A 17,624-nucleotide genomic window follows, 5' to 3' on the forward strand; every position below is an offset into this window, starting at 1 on the left:
TCCTTATGCGTTCTGGTTTGCAGGGATGGAAGATAGATGGCTTGTAGATATCTCCAGTGCATTTAGAAAAATCTCTTTGTTGTTCTCAAAACAAGACTTGAGACTGAATGAGGCAGAATAGTACTCTCCAGCATGCAAGCATGGGCACGTGGACCATTGGTGGCATGCTTTTGTCCTAGCAGATATAAGGAATAGCATTTTAAATAGCAAAATTATTCTTTAACAGACATATTCAATTAATGAAGTTCCTCAGGACAACATAGGTGATTCTGAATTGTGATTTAAAAGGAGACTTTGACAGGTTAGCTTTTGGCTTAGGTTTCTACCTCTGCTGTGCTTTTGATGATGAAGAACTGATGCACAGTGATGAGGAAAAAATTCTGTAGGTGTTAACCATGCTGCCTTTCAGTTGTTGAGCCACATGGAGGTATAGAATGCCCTGTGCTATTATAAATGTATCTTAGAGTTTCATGTAATATGCACAGGACATCATGTGGCAGCATCTATGTTCAATCCATCCGAACTGATGTTTGAAACATTTGATTCAGTTATGGGTTTTTTGTGATAAATGTGATGGAAAATAATACTTTTAGGGTAGAAATACTGGATTTGGGGCATTACTTCATGTAGCTGGCTTTAGACATTTGATTTGGGTTAGGCCACAAAAGCCACTCAAGTTCTTCCTATATGTATATTCAGAAAACTGAATATCCTGGCTAGATTAATTCTATTATCTAATTGTGTCTGACAGTAAGAGAGGAAATAATTTCACTGTCGTTCTGGAAGGTGCATTCCAGGAATAGGAAAATTAACGTGCTAGATGATACTCAGGATGGGGAGTCAGCTTCCCCTAAATTCAGAGTGGGACTCAATGGTGAATTTATAAACCCCCTAAATTTAGGTATTTAGGATAAGATTAATAAAGTAGATTCCTGTAGTTGTTCAGCTCAGTATAGACTGCACTGATTATTAACTGACTCTCCCTTAGCTACGATAGGAGCTTTGTCATCCAGGGCACCTAAAATGTAGACCCTTGTTTTTGACTTTCTGAATCAGGTGCTCTACCAAGTACTTTTTGTTGAATCTGCATCTTCTGCAAGTGGTCGTCTCGCAGGGGGAGGAAGCTGCAGTAGGCAGGTCTGCTGTCCTGGAAAGCCTGCTGCAATTCTTAGTAATTAGAAATTGACTGGAAATGATTCTATAAATTCCAGCCAGTAATGCTGATTACTAGGACTCTGGGCATGCTTGCAGAAATGTCTAATATTGTAAAATTTTGCTGATTTATTGGTTTTAGTGATGCTATAGACCATATACACCATAGGGTCCAATGATTTATTCTGCGGTTAAATGCTTCCTTGGAGAACTGTTAATGTACTGGGTTTTAATTAAGTATTCTCACCTAGTGTGTTGAGGCAAAGGCAACAGAAACCTCTTAACTGTCTGTTCTTTATTTTATATTTTTTATTGCCTTCTTTTGATTAGACTGTTTTCCAAGCTAAATAATCTTTGTAAATGTTTCTTTTCATACTCTTACATATTCTTGCCATTCTTCTGACTATGATTCTGCAGCATCATCTTGTAAGTGAAATGACCAGTTTGCCACTCAAGAAATCATGGGTATTTGGGACTGTTTTCTAAATTAATGCTCATTTACCTTCTTTATGGATTCCACGTTTTGTCTGTTTTCTGCAGCAGCAACACATAATACATTTTTTCCCGCTCTATAATGATACTAAGATCCTTTTCCTGTTAATTTGGAGCTCTCTCTAATTCATAAATACTTCTGTACTTCTGTGGTTTTTCTCTGGTGTGTATTTCTCTGTTTTTACTAACACTGGACTTTTTCTAGTCACTGTGCTGTCTGTTTAATATGTTGCTTGGCTCGCTGTGAAGTGCCTTGGTGATCAAGGGGGGAACTAAGTAATCAAAATTTTGTGCTATCTGTAAATGTTCCTGTATCACTCCTTTACATTTTTCTTCCAGTTTAAGAACTGCATAATGAAATTTTGTAAGAGAATAATAAGGTGCTTTTTACTTATTAATCTTTTCCCATATTAAAAATTCCTATGATTCCATCTTAATTTTTTTATGTCCCTTAGGTTTTCATCTCATCACATGACTGGGACACAAAAATGATTGGTCTTTTTGGTTCAATGACTGAACTAAAAATAATTATGGCTCAACCTGATGTTTTAACTTTTTGGAAGAGAAACACTGAATTTAGTTCAAAATAAAGGGATTAAATTTTGTTTTAAAGTATTTTTTTCATATTATATTAAAAAAAAACCAAAACATGCATTGCATTTCATTAAAGTTAGTCCCTGAATGCAATTTTGTTACAAAAAGTTAGGGTATTTTTTTCTGATTTCCACTTTTTAGTCATACTTATCAGTTTGCTTTGACCTGAAAACAGAGGGTTCTGCTTAATATGCTTTTAAGCAAAAAAAATCTTTTCCCAGTTGTCTGCGATTTCCTTGATATTCTGTAAATTTGGATAGATATTGGAAAACTAAACACATAGTTGCTGTTTTTCCATCGACCTATTATTTTGAGAGGATTAGGTACTTTTTATAGGTTAGTGAGGCCAAATACTCCATTGGAGCAGCTGTACTTCAACTGTGGTTAAAATTTATATTGTTTTCTTTCAGTTTATATTTTTTTTTTCTTCCAGAACTCTGATTACCCTATTTCCTATCCGTATTTCTGAATGTAGTGTATCCTGCGTCTTGGCTGGGGCCATAAAATTTACTGGAATATAATTCATGTGGAACCAGGTTAAAGCATAAACCAATTCTTTTCATCTTTGAATCCTCCTGTACAGCCACTGTTTTTAATGGGAAATTGCCCATTTGTACTGGAAACTCAATTATTGAAATTCATCAAAATTTCAAGTTAAAATATTACAGCTGGGCCTGAAAACATATTGGTTTTTAACAGTTTATTTCAGCCCTGTTGTTTCTGACATCAGTCAGTTCTCTGCTCATCGATGAGATTAGGTCTTTGTAATTGATTTTAGAAAATTAACTTTTAATACTCATGATGGGCTTTGAAAATGGAATGTGTTGCCAGACCTTTGCAATATGTTGGATAGATAATGGGAATTTCTTAGACTTTGACATATTTTGCTTCCTTTCTTGCCACTCAATTTTTTTTTCGGAGTTGTTGAGGCTTTTCTGCAGGAACTACAAGAACTTCAGGGAATGTAAGAACTGCTCAACCTTCCCTCAGCCACATCAAGAGGAAATGAGAAGAGCCTTTTCCCAAAGGAGTTTAAAACCTTTCATCTTTGGGTTTGGGCACTCCAGTCTTCTTTCTTTTCAAATATCAGAGACAAAAAGAGATGATCCTAAAGCTGGGGATAATTATCCTAATACTATATACTTTTTTTTTCCCCCCTATTTAAATAACCTACCATCAATTCAGTTTTATTACTGACTCTTGATTTGCCCAAAGTTCAGGGTCCTGAGCTTTATTTAAGTGCAGAAAAGCTTATGGATGCCAGTGGAGGTATTTCTCTGATGCTGTCCTGCTTATTTACAAAATCCAATTTACTGCAGTTTGATCTCAGTGGACACCAGGAAATGGTTTCTACTCTCGTAGCCTCCAGCCTCTTTCAGACACTTCAGCCTGTTTTTTTCCAAGCACCACTCACCTAAAGGTTGTACTGACCTTTTCTGGGCTTTCTGCTGCTTCTCTTTCACTGTCTGTCTTATTTTTGTAGTTTGGTGAAGTCATCTTGCTACTCCTGTGCTGGGAGGCTCCTGACATCAAATAGTCGTCAGCAACCACCTTCAAGGCTTTGGCTTGTTCCAGGCTTGGGGTGATTTCTCTGGTTTCGGCTATTGCTAAGCAAACTTTTTTCACTGCCTTGTTCATAGCCTAGTTGATTAAACTGTCCATTCTGTTCTGTAGGAGTACTCTGGAGCACATCTATCTGCAATTTTATTTCTTTGTGAAAAATGTATTTTGAGTAAATTTCTACATGCAGTCTCTGCTGATGTTCCCTTGAAGGGAGACGCTCTTGCTTGACTTCTCCCTTTAATAAACCACAGGAACACCAAAGGAATGGATTTCTGTTCGGAAACGTATTTCTGTTTCTTGATAAACTTACATAAACCACAAATTTCAATTACATGTTGAATGTGTTTAACTGAATGCAGTTTTGTGTGAACACTCTTTAGTCTACTTGAACCTCAGCTATTGGTATATCTTAAATGCTACTAATATTGTAATAATAATAGTAACAGTGATCCAGGTATGGCTGAGGAGTGTATGTTAGTATTATGAAATTCTTTGTCTGAAGGCAAACTAAAGAAGTATCAGTGAAGTGCTGCATACTGTGTGTGATGCTATCCTTAGGATTCCTCTCAGCATATTTTACATCAGATTTTTCCTTCAGCTGTGCAATAATTTCCTGGGTTTGGGTACACTTTGAAATTTCCTTTGCATTCCAGTTGAGTGTAAACATTGTTAATGGTGTATACTGATGATGGTGGGATATTTGTAGATATCTTTACTTAAAATGCATTCCTCTGAGAGCCAAATCCTACTCCTAGAAACACGGTATTTCGAATTTTGCCCTTGGTGTTATCAGAAGGGTCAGTGAGTGGCACTGTTTGAGGATGGGGAAATGCCATGTCCAGACATTCCCCATGCCCCATTTGCAGGGCTGTCAGCAGAGGTCCTGGGGTGACATCCTTGAAGATCGCAGGGCCTCTTGTCATCTCCAGGAGGCAGAATATGGCTGGAAACAGCTCAAGTTCCTGAGCTGGCCTCACCAGAGTGACTCAGCTTTGCAGGGGTCGCTAACTCTTGGATGGATTTAGTTTTTCCCTGGTTGTGGACTATCTGCTGTTTCATACAGATGCTGATGAGCCTCTAAATGACGGAGGCTTTTTAATGCTCCCAGCCCGAGCAATACCCAAACCACAGAAAGAGAGAGGAAGTGCTTTGTATTCCATTTTGTTCAATTTTCCACTCTTTTTTTTTTTTTTTCTATATTCAGGCAGCGTAGAAACAAAACAAAAACTGAAATAGCAAATTAATATGCTGCAGGGGAAAAAAAAAAAAAAAGTTGGAGAGACAAAAGCAATTAGTGTGCACTTGTGATGCGCTTAGGTTTTTTCCCTCCATTTAGCATTTGCTCATTTTCCCCCGCCCTCTGACAGTGACAAAAAAAAAATGTAATGAAGCTGAGAGTTCTTTGGGTAGCTTTGGGTGTGACTTTCAAGTTTAAAGCTACTTATCTCTGACTTGATGCACTGTCTCTCTAGAGTGTCTGAAAATGTTGAAGCTTTAAGTTTCATTATGAAAAAGCAATAAAGCATTTCAGCTGTAAGGCTAAAATCCATAGATGAACCACTTGGGATTGAGCTATTACAAGAAAGCCGAACATTTTTCAGAAGAGGAAAAAGAAAGGGAAGGCTTAAAAATGTGACCATTCTGGTCTATATTGTACATTTGCATTCTAGTTACATTTACCTGGAGCTTGTTTTCCACAAATTTCAAGCTTAAGCAGAAACTTTTTGAAAACAGTTCAGAGAAAATGTCTCTATTTCTTCCTTCAGTTTTCTAAGAGTTTCTTGAATTTGTGAAACGCAAATAGAAGATCTGCATAGGAGAAAATGCATTAAAATTACCTTTTATTTCTTTGTCTGAATTCATAGTATAACACTGATGAAGCAGTTGGGGTATTTGGAGAATGAGCACTGGTCTGTGAATTACTGCAAGAGGATTGCCAGATTGTGTTCTTCCTGCAGTTTTACACTTACCTATTCTCCGATGTTTCTTTGTCTTCTTGCTTTAAAAGTGGTTAAAATACCTGGAGAAACCTGAAAAAATATCCCTCAGTGCAGCTTCTGTATACCAAATAATTTTATAAACAAAGCCATTGGTGTAAACGTTGAATAAATTTCCTGCTTCTAGTGAGCAAGGATCCCTGGCTCCAGCCAGCTGGATCATGTTTAAACAAGCATCTGTTATTACACATGAAAAAAATAGTCATTTGCTGTTTTATTTTGTATAACTATGCACCTAATGCCTTTAAATATATAACTAAATGTTTCTTTTAAGTACAGAAGCCATCCTATCTGATAGACATATCATGAGCTGGTGAAGCTGGGGCTAAGGACACAGCAGTGCGAAGTAACGTGCTGAGCAAATCTTCATGTAAGGGCTTTAAAGAAATGTGGAGGCCTTGAACTATATATAGCAGTTTCCAGTTTACATTTACAAGAATGGTTTATTGGTGTTTCTATATTTAAATACTGATTTAAGATAAATTTCTAATTCTTTGGTCCAAATTCATGAAACTTTCCTACCCTGCTTCTTGTAACTGTCTCATTATAAAGTTATACTTGAAGGAATAATATTTTTCTATTAGCAGTTGGTTGACGTTGGGTACATGAGGTCAGGTTTGGGAGGCTGTAGATTTCTGACAAAGTGACCTTTGCTGGATACTTTTTGCATCTGTTTTACAGTTCGAGGCGGGACATGTCATCACTAGATTACTTAATTTCCTGGATTCTGTTTTCACAGAATCACAGTGCAATTTGGAGATTGGAAGGGACCTTTAAAGGTCATCTGGTCCAACCTCCCTGCCGAAGCAGGGCCACCTAGAGCAGGCTGCCCAGGACCACATCCAGACAGCTGCTCAATATCTCCAAGGATGGAGACTCCACAACTGCTTTGAGTAACCTGTGCCAGTGCTTAGTCACCTTCACAGTAAAAAAGTGTTTCCTGGTGTTGACACAGAGCCTCCTGTGTTTCACTTGGTGCCCATTGCCTCTTAGCTTGTCACCGGGCACCACTGGAAAAAGGCTGGCTCCCATTCTCTTTGCACCCTCCCTTCAGGTATTTACATATATAAGTAAGATCCCCCTGAGCCTTCTCTTCTCCAGGCAAAACAGTCCCAGCTCTCTCAGCCTTTCCTCATGCATCAGATGCTCCAATCCCTTCATCATCCTTGAGGCCCTTCCCCGGACTGTATCCACTATGTCCATGTCTCTCTTGTACCGAGGAGTCCAGAACTGGACACAGTACTCCAAGTGTGGCCTCACCAGTGCTGACCAGAGGGGCAGGATCACCTCCCTCGACCTGTTGGCAACACTCCTAATGCAGCCCAGGATACCATTTGTCTTCTTTGCTACAAGTGCACATAACTGGCTCATGTTTAATTTACTGTCCGACAGGACCCCAGGTCCTTTTCTGCAAAGATGCTTTCCAGCTGGGTGGCCCCAAGCGTGCACTGATGCCTGGGGTTCTTCCTCCCCAGGTACAGGACTTAAGACTTCTTGTTAAACTTCATGAGGTTCTTGTCAGCATATTTCACCAGCCTCTCGAGGTCCCTTTGGATGGCAGCATGAGCCTCTTGGTGTATCAGCTATTCCTCCCAGTTTTCTGTCATCAGACCTTGGGAGTACACTGCTAGTTACTGGCCTCCAACTGGACTTTACGCCACTGATCACCAACCTCTGGGCCCAGACATTCAGACAGTTTTCAGTCTGTCTCCCTGTCTGCTCATCGAGCCCATACTTTTCAGCTTATCTGTGAGGATCTTGGGTGATAATGCTGAAAGACTTACTGAAGGCAAGGTGGACGATATCCACCTTTGTCTATTCATCCACCAAGCCAGTCACTTCATCATAGGTTATCAGGTTGCTGAGCAATTCTTCTCCTTGGTGAATCCATGCTGACTGCTTTTGATCACTTTCTTGTCCTTCACGTGCCTGGATATATCCTGGGAGATGCTCCTACATTTTTGCTGGATGTGGTATATAAGGCAAGGCCACCTAAATTACCCCACTTGGATTCTACTGCAGAGTGAAATCAGAGTAGACCTTATACCTGTTTCTGTGATGTAACCACTTTTCTTCTGCCTTCTAGTTAACCCCACTTGTCCTGGTGTACTGGTGCAGGAGATGCTGCGTGGAACTAATCCTTATCTTCCCCCTCTTAAGAGTTTTTATCATGGGGGCCAAAACCACACATTACTTCATTACTTGTGAGCTTGGCAACACTGAAATAGGAGAAGGCCAGCAAAAAGAGGGAAGCAACGTTTTAGTGGAGTAGACAGAGCTAATTGCTCTGATTATAAATTCTGTATTGTACTCAGGCAAATATAATAGCCATTTATTACTCGCCTGGCTTTTAAGTCCTCTGCTCCCTTTGTAATTTATACTTTTGCCTGGCTCAGCTCATCTTGAAAAATAATAGTGACGATTCACCGTAAAGCACCAGCTACACCTTTGTCGGAGACAGCACTGTTCTAATTTATTTAGTATCCTGAACCCAAGAAATTAAAGCAGTGTGACCAGGTGGCCAAGAAAGCCAACAGCATCCTGGCCTGTATCAGGAACAGCGTGGCGAGTAGGGCCCGAGAGGTGATTGTCCCCCTGTACTCGGCACTGGTGAGGCCTCACCTTGAGTACTGTGTCCAGTTTTGGGCCCCCTACTATCAAAAAGACATTGAGGTGCTGGAGCGGGTCCAGAGAAGGGCAACAAAGATGGTGAGGGGTCTGGAGAATAAGTCTTATGAGGAGAGGCTGAGGAAACTGGGGTTATTCAGCCTGGAGAAGAGGAGGCTGAGGGGAGACCTTATTGCTCTCTACAACTACCTGAAAGGAGGGTGTAGAGAGATGGGGGTTGGTCTCTTTTCTCAAGTCACAGGCGACAGGACAAGAGGAAATGGCCTCAAGTTGCGCCAGGGGAGGTTCAGGCTGGATATTAGGAAAAAATTTTTCACTGAAAGGGTTATCAGGCATTGGAATGGGCTGCCCAGGGAGGTGGTTGAGGCACCATCCCTGGAGGTGTTCAAAAGACGGGTTGATGTAGTGCTGGGAGGTATGGTTTAGTGATGATGCTCCTTGTTTGTTGTGTGGGTGTCTATTTTTGTCAAAGTTAGGTTGACAGTTGGACAAGATGATCTTTAAGGTCCCTTCCAACCTAGAAGATTCTGTGATTCTGTGAAAGTACTGTAGAAGGCTGCCCAGCTGTTAGCAATGTGATTTTTGCAGACGTGTTCTGCTCTGGGTGCATCAAGGACCCCAGCAGTCTACTCCCACCTCTGGGATGGAGGTGCAGGTGATGGAATGTGCATCCGTCACATTCGTATGGACCCACGGGCATGAGGACAGGGAAGTGGAGGGGCAGAAAGAAAGCAAGGGAGGCATAACATGTTATCCTGGTCTTTGCCACAACTCACTTGCTGACGTCTAGTATGATGGAGAAGTTGCAAAGCTTTAAAACTCTTACGTTCCTACCCCAGGCATCCAGTGCGGTCCCTCAGAGGAGTGGCGGAGGTGCTCTCTCTCTCTCTCGTTATACCACTCTCTCTTCATTAGTTCCAGAAAGATATTTTAAAAATATCTGTTCAAAGAACAAGAAAACCATTTCGCCGCCCGTTTTGGATTCTAAGTGATGTTTCTACATTACTAAGTCAATTCAAGATCGGCCGTACAAAGTGCTATTAGTGTAATGCCTGATAATAGTTTAGAGCAGCAGAAGGTGCCTTAATGCAAATATCAGGTTGCAGGAAGCAGGGTGCTTTACAATAGCTGCTGTGCTGCTGCTGAGATGTAGACCATTATTTTCTTGATTAGCAAATGTAGTTTCTGCATTTTTCTTTGAATTCGTAAAGGGAACCAGTAATGTAGCCACCAAGCTTTGGGAACTGTATTTTCCTATATCTTGCTGATATGATGAAATATGTTAAAAATTAGGCAATAGGCTTTAATTGAACTCTTTGTGATTTGATTTTACAGATCAAAAGTCTAAACCTATTGCACTGAAGGCATGTAGAATGTTACTGATAAAGTTAGCCCCTTTGAAAGCAAAAGGTGCTTTCAAATTTATGCTGAATTTAATGGCAATTTTGTTTCCTTTCAATATGTTAAACTTGTTCCTAATAGGTGCTGTCTGAAAGAAAAGTTGCAGTAGTGGCCCAGAACTTGACTGTGTAATTTCATGAAAGTTAATTTCCATATGTGTGTGCACATATAGATGAGTATGTGTATGGTTTTAGAAGCTAAATTATTCCAGCATCAACATGTGTGAAAATCTCAATTTATGGCAAGACCTATGTGGCAAGACTGCACAATGTCCTCTTGTTCTCTCCTTCATTCCCCACTCAAAAAGCCCCCTATTTTTTTGAACGGAACAGGAACAATATTGCAGTAGTGGGACATTTTTCTTCCTCTCTAAACATTCTTTATTCCCTGTGATGTTTTGGGACTTGTTTTGTTTGCCTTCAACATTTAAGACTCTATATGCTCACTCTTTCCCTATGCCTACTGCGTTAAAAACATTTTTTTATTCCCACTACCTCAATTTCATTGCTTTCCAATATACTGCAGTATCTGGCTTTGATATCTCTCTCTTCCAAAATCAGCAATGACTTCTTCTTGGCTACTTGACAATGGTGAAAATTTTCGAAGTAACTTAATCTTCTAAATTAAATCTGCTTGATTTATTTATTTTTAAGGCCTTTTGTCTGTCTTCATTCTTCTTGATTTGTCTTCTGCTTTGTCAGCGTGTGAACCTTTAGCACCTGAGTTCCTCCAAGATTTAAGAGTTCCTTCATTCTTATGTTACTTCGATGGTCTTCCATTAGCCCCTGTGACACTACCTTTGTCACTGTATTATACGATTTCTTCTTGTCTGCTGAGAGTTCTGCATATTCAGAGTGATATATAAATAATAATATTTGGGGCAGTGAGCATTAATTTAAAAAAGGTAATACATAATAGAAGAAAAGATACTGACTTTGGTTCGTAGGAGAAAAGATACAGGACTTTGAATATGAGTACATGCAAAGAGACAAGATTACTAGTAAAATCCAAATTTACATGTCTGGTCAGTAGTCTTTAGGACAATTAAATCCATTTTAATGTTGATTATGTCTGCATACAGGTTCAGTTGTCTTTAATGAATGCACTGTAAATATCCCACTTAAGTTAATTAATCATAGCTTTCTGTAAGCATCCATGAGAAAGCATGCCTTCTGTGTAAATAAAAAGGTTATAGGAAGTAATTCTCAGTTTAGGACAAGCAAGAACAGCCATACTGAGTTTGCCTAAAGCTCATAAAACCGTCCTGAATCAAAGCAGCACAGTAGCAGGTACTCAAAAAAGGAGTATAAGCAGCAGAGCATGGACAGTGATTCTGCCTCTTGTGTAACTTCCCAGGGTTCACTCGTTGGATTTTGGGGACTTGCTAAGTTGAAGGTTTCGGATATTGTGTTTTATAGGATATGATGCATCTATTTGTGATGAATTTGTCAAGTACCTTTTTTAGACCTTTATCCTTCTGGTCTCCTCAGCATCTTTTAGGAATACTTTTCAAGTCTAAATAATTTATTACATTTAGGAAAAAACACTTCTGGTTTGCTAATCATTTCCTTGGTTCCCTGAGTTCTCTTGTAAGGTGAAATATCTAATAAATAACAAGAAGTACATATTCTCCATGATTTTGTAGGCTGAAATAGATGAGAATCTAAACAGACTGCTTTGTTTCTCTCTCTTTTTTAAGAAAAATTCCAAGCAATGTCCATATTTTTTGCATATAATGCATTTTTTCTTTTTTCATGTTATCAACCACCTTCTTGATTTTTTTTGTTAAAAATATGTAAATCAAAGAGAATATATAGTTTAATCATCATGTTATAGATGCTGTATTTACAAATAGTGTGTCTTCCAACTTTACACTGTATTTTTACAGCAGTAATGGTAATTGATCCTACATTGAAGTGATCATCAGTATACAATTTAACTTTTAGACTGTTGAAATGCTCTGAGCTTTATTAAATTTATTATGCTCTGAATTCAATAAGAAGTTGGGATACAGGAATTTCTGGTACGTTTACATGCATTAATTAGCAACGCCTGGTGACATGATTTGGTTGCCGATACATGGGTGTGTAGTGCCTTTTGAGATGGTCTTTGGTGTCCCACCTGGCTTATTTGTAGTTCTGGGAGATACAGTCCTCTGTCATATTTACCTGCCCTGTGCTGATGCTTTGGGTACCAAAAGGCATCTCCATTGGGACTAGGTAACTATCTGTGGACAACTCAACTAAGGCCTTGACTTTGGGAGGGGAGGGGGACCCACAGGGGATTGCTGTGATCCAGGTTAAAGACGTGAGGAATATAAATAAATATTACTTGAAAAGATCAAGATTGCCAGGAGACTTCAGGACTTCTTTCAGCCTGGAGAAGAGGAGGCTGAGGGGAGACCTTATTGCTCTCTACAACTACCTGAAAGGAGGCTGTAGAGAGGTGGGGGTCGGTCTCTTCTGTCAAGTCACAGGTGACAGGACAAGAGGAAATGGCCTCAAGTTGCGCCAGGGGAGGTTCAGGCTGGATATTAGGAAAATTTTTTTCACTGAAAGGGTTATCAGCCATTGGAATGGGCTGCCCAGGGAGGTGGTTGAGGCACCATCCCTGGAGGTGTTCAAAAGACAGGTTGATGTAGTGCTGGGAGGTATGGTTTAGTGATGGTGATGCTCCTTGTTTGTTGTGCGGGTGTCTATTTTTGTCAGTTAGGTTGACGGTTGGACAAGATGATCTTTAAGGTCCCTTCCAACCTAGAAGATTCTGTGATTCTGTAAATGCAGCTGTTGTTGCTTCATGGCATTTCACAGCATCTGGTTCCAGGTTAACATCAGTAACGAGCACGGGGGAAAGAGGAACACGAAGTGAAGAGTTTTGGGAGGGCTTGTCCTTACTTAATCTGTATTATAATATGCTATATAATAGGAAATAATCCGGTGGGTGTATTTGCCCAAATAAGATTTCTGAGTCCACTGAAACCTGGAAATTCCAGCAGAATGTTGATTGTTGTTGGAGCCAGGGTTATATTATGATTTAATGGCTTTTCTGGGCTTCATTTGATGACCTGGCCTAGAAAAACATTTTGAAGTAATAAAGCGTCTGTTTGGCTCCAAACTAATGAGAGAAGCATTGCTCTTTGCATTAACTGTTCTTTAGGAAGAAGCCGCGGAGAGCTACTAATAAACCTTATTAAAAAGCTTAAGCAAGATTGAAGGAAATAGAAAACAGAAACTATTCCATTCCATGTGAAGCCAGTACATCAAAAAAAAAAAAAAAAGGGGGGGGGGGGGGGGGGGAAAGGCAACAAGCCCACAGGGGTTTTTGCCTCCCCTCCATGTGACTTGCAGCTTGCTGCACTTCAGCTACGTTGCCTCTGAGATACGTTAAAGTGCAGCTCAGTTTAATGAAGAGGTGGAGAGGACAAATCGAGGCTAGAGCCTATTTACGGCAGAGGTTGGGTAAGTGAACGCAGCTGTAGATAAGTGGTTACTCTAATATTGTGCGACTGTTACAATACCTAGCTTGTAGCATTTAAAACAAGACTCAGAGCTAGCATTTTTTGGTGGTCCTTTCCTTCTTTCACTGAAGTAATTTGCAAGTGTGGGTGGTGCAGGCTATGCAATAGATTTCTGCGTAAGCCTGATAAAGGATTTAATTTTATTTTTCAGACTTTCTACAACAAAACAAGTAACTTTCCTTTAATTTCATGTACTTATTTTGTTTAAAATTCTTTGCTCTGTAAGTAACTGCATCGTCTATTTTAGTGCAGTGCTCAAAATAATTTCAGTGGGAGTTAGCTGATAGTTTCTGGTGCCTTCCTGTTATTTTAATTATTTTTCTACTGGTGAGGGAGGGGGCAAAACAGCTTATATCTCTGAACCTCCTAGATACAGCATTTTCAGATTTCCAACACCAGACCACTGAAAACTCCCCAGCATCAACTTATTCCGGGAATTCGTTCAACCGTCCTAGTAGGATATGATTTCAACTGTTTGCTTCTGTTCTTTCTGTCTTTTTATAAAGATTTGTATGTGTTCTTATGCTGAGTTTCATATAGAAAGTTCTGGTTTAAATTTATGTATGTTTAAATTTGTGTAAATTTAATACCAATATACAAGATAGAGAAATACAATGAAAGCTTTTGTTGTTGTTTAAGACTATCAGGCTTTTGCTTTTGATATGTTTTTGTCTCTGGCAATTGGAATGGACCTTGCAGTTGCTATAATGCTGTTATGAAATAGGATTGCAATCATTGTCAATTAGCAATTTCCAGAACGGCTGTTTTAGCAGTTTCAGTGCCTGGCATTTGAGTATTTAAATCTCAGTGCATAGAGAAAGAGCCGAGAAGGAAGAATGATCAATATCGCTTCTAAAGACCTATACTGAAGCCTGATTAGAATATTGGGAACTGAAAAAGGAAAAGCAAAAACTCCTTCGTTGTTGGTAGTGTATTAAAGAAAATATTTTTAGGCGTTTAATATCTTGTGATCTAGGGTGTGTCTTCCTTTTGCATCATCTTGCAGGAAAGAGTATGTTTAATATTATAGTCTATCGTGGCTTTTACTATTTAGATTAATCAGAGTGCTTTATCTTTTTCAGATAATCACTCCATTTAGGAGGCTAATACTGTGTGCTGAAAACAGAAAAGAAATGGAGGACTGGATAAGCTCTCTGAAGTCCGTTCAGTCCAGAGAACACTATGAGGTAAGTTGACATCCCTCTTGGTGCAACCTGTTCTAGCTCAACAGATCAAGCTACAGGACACAGAAGTGGAGTATTCACCCTCCTTAGTGGGAAAAGCGTGTCTAATGTCAGAGCCAAGATTTATGTTAAGACCTTTACCAAAATGAGAGCTTATTATCACACTTTTGTTTAGAAGTTTGAAGGGAAAGCAGGCTAAATGCTCTTTGGAAAAGACTTTTGGTGAACGTTGCGTTGTCGTCCCCTGTAATATGGGACCGTAGGTAATTTCAGTCACCGTAGCTGTGTTCTGTACTTGCAAATTTGTCTTAACTTCTCCTTTACTAGACCGCACAGTTTAATGTGGAACATTTCTCAGGGATGCATAACTGGTACGCCTGCTCCCACGCCCGACCTACCTTCTGTAACGTGTGTAGAGAGAGCCTCTCTGGAGTCACTTCTCATGGCCTGTCTTGTGAAGGTAAAATAAACACTTTCTTCCTCCTGGTTATAATGTAGGCAGAAGTTTAAGATGAGTAATGATTCTGAAAATAATGAGTAAGAGAAAAGCCCGAAGGGGCACATCTATTCAGTTGAGTGACTGTGTTTTGGGCAGAGGGACTGCTAATGGTCTGGCTCAATTTCTTCGTGGTCCAGGTGCCTTTTTCTAACTCATCTCCATAAAATGGTTCCTTCTGCTGCAGTGACCAGTTTGGAATGTGCTGGGTGGACAGGTTGCAGGAAAAGATAGGATGTATTTGATTTTCCCATCAAAAATGGAAAACAATACAGTCTTACCGGTTTGCAGAATCAGCATACCTTAGGGAAAAAAACCATAATAGTAGTTTCTGCCCAAAATCCATAAAAATTAACACTTTGTTCAGCACTGTGACTTTTTCCCCTCCAGTTCTCGTTTGCTCTGTTGCTGCTGCTTGACCCTGCTGTACAGGCAGGACAGATGGGGACTGATTTATTGGTGTAAAAATTCTCTCATGCCGTGAGGGGGAAGAGATGTAGATGCCTTTGTGTTTTGATGGTTCAACAGATGAAACTGAGCACAAAGAAAAAGGAGGTGTGGCTAAGTCTTCAACATTAAGCTTATCTGGAGAAATGGTATTTTGCAAACAAATATTTATAATAAATCTGAAATGGCTTATTTATTTTCTCCTGCAAGTTCTGTGAAAAAGTGGTAACAAGTCTGCTTGTGTTAGAATCCAGCAGGAAATAAAGCATTGATGTGACCTGATGATATATATAAAATGTAGAGATATTTAATTACCAAAATAGCTAACTGTCCAGAAAAGAGTTACAGTTCCACCATTCAAAACTTCATTTTTTTTTTTGGATGCATGTTACCCAACTGCTAATGCATTTCTGTCACTGATGCTGTTATACTACTTGAGGTCTGAGCATAATAATGTGTATTAAGGAAATCTTACAGAGGAAACATTAACCCACTGTCCTGAATCGTCCATGCTTTTAATGTCGCTAATGGTGTAGTTGCCAAGGAACGGGATGAACCCATTTCATAGAAATTAGAAGTAGCATAGTTACTTCCAGCTTCTCTGCTGTATGTTTTCCACTGTGTATAAGTCGCTTGGACAGTTTTAAGGCAATTATGGTATTTTCAATGCCTGATATTGGCAGATGGAAGTATCATGTGCTTAACGAAAATGCGGTTGTATTGCCTCTGTATACAAATACAGTTATGTTTGCTCAGGCAAAGGAAAGACTTCTTTCCTTTCATAAAGAATTTATCCTTTCGTAAGTTAATTATAGATATTTTAAAAAGCTGTTTAGCAAGAATTATTCTTGTAAGGTCATCAGTGTTAATGGTTGTAGTTCATCATTTTCTGCTTTTTTCGGTGTCTTTATTTTGCTTCTAAGTATGGTTTTAATTTCTAAGGTGTTGGCGTTAACTTTACATTAAAGAAGTTTCCTTAATTTCCAGATTTGGACTTTGTCATCTTTCTGCATAACTGATTGCAAACTAATGCTACATCTATCCACATTTCTGATGCCAGTTGATCTTTCAGCAATTTTTACAAATGGCTTGTGAAGGTAGTTTAGGTTTGCTTTCACTGCTCCAGTTTCATAAACGTGTATGATCTGGATTGGTTTATATGTAGATACTATGATATTCTTTTATGTATTAAGTTTACCTTCTCTTGCTTCTTAGCTAGTAGTTTATATCTATTTTCTTTTTTTTTTTTTCTAAGTATTTTTTTAAATAAAAGGAAAACTTTAATTATGCATCTAATCTAAATCATTTGACAGTTGCGTCTTTTCTGCAATACTCTTACTTTGTCCCTGATTCTGTATAGCCCTGTGATAATCATACTTAATTTCTTCATCAAAGAAGTGTGTTTTGGTTTGATACTGCTTCTTTCTCTGAAATTCTAATGTGATTGAGTTCATATTTACTTGCTTCTGCCGTGTGCACTTCTAATGGCTTTCACCATCTATTTTTTTGACTTACCCTGTGTTAGCAATAGACACTGTTTGAGGAGACGATGTAGGAATTATGGAGTCTTAAGATTCCCCAGACATGTTCTGTGCTACTTCTTCTCATTACATCTTTAAAAAAACTGTTTAAATATTCATGCCTGGCATTTGAAACCTCCAGCACTGCTTTACGTTGGGAATCCATTTATGTGGATACTAAATTCAATTATTTGTGTGGTCATTGATCCCAGGCTACTCTTATTATGTCTTATATTGAGAAGCAGGAGAGGCTTCTTCCCAGGAGATACTGGAGCACTTCCTCCTCTCAGTGGTTTGGGTTCCTGGCACACCAAGTTATCTTGAAAGTAGCTTAGAGTCTTTGCGCTCTTTGCGGTCTGATTCTTGACTGTTAAGGGAAAAATAAAAATAAATCCCATTGCTGGTATTTTGTAGCTTACCATACTTTAGGAGATCAGTCCTGTAATATTTTATTCTCTCAGACCTGCTGGTCTCCAGCAGCGTTACACAACTGTTTTTTTTCAGCTTGACCACACCACAAACCTCGTTTCTTTCGGAGATAAGATGGGTGCCTTCTTTTTTCAGGGTACCTTCCCTCCCGGTAGCCTTTGGCAAAGTTGACCAAATTAATTGCAGGCCACCCTGAAGTTACTT

At 39.2% G+C, this 17,624-nt stretch overlaps 1 protein-coding gene across 3 annotated transcripts in view; it reads left to right on the forward strand.

Annotated features, from left to right (window-relative positions):
- The window catches only part of DGKH (diacylglycerol kinase, eta), a 172,230-nt gene that overhangs the window by 94,005 nt on the left and 60,601 nt on the right, over window positions 1-17,624 (forward strand). For 2 of the 3 annotated variants that reach the window (XM_014965977.1, XM_014965976.1), the window contains exons 4-5: window positions 14,427-14,531; window positions 14,856-14,988. In XM_014965977.1, the coding sequence (XP_014821463.1) occupies window positions 14,427-14,531; window positions 14,856-14,988 (238 nt within the window). Of the gene's footprint in view, window positions 1-14,421; window positions 14,532-14,855; window positions 14,989-17,624 lie in introns of those variants that run through there. The other variant, XM_014965978.1, reaches the window with a different exon arrangement.

This window comes from Calidris pugnax, unplaced genomic scaffold (genome assembly GCF_001431845.1).
Source record: "Calidris pugnax isolate Ruff unplaced genomic scaffold, ASM143184v1 scaffold20, whole genome shotgun sequence".
Taxonomy (NCBI): Eukaryota; Metazoa; Chordata; class Aves; order Charadriiformes; family Scolopacidae; genus Calidris; species Calidris pugnax.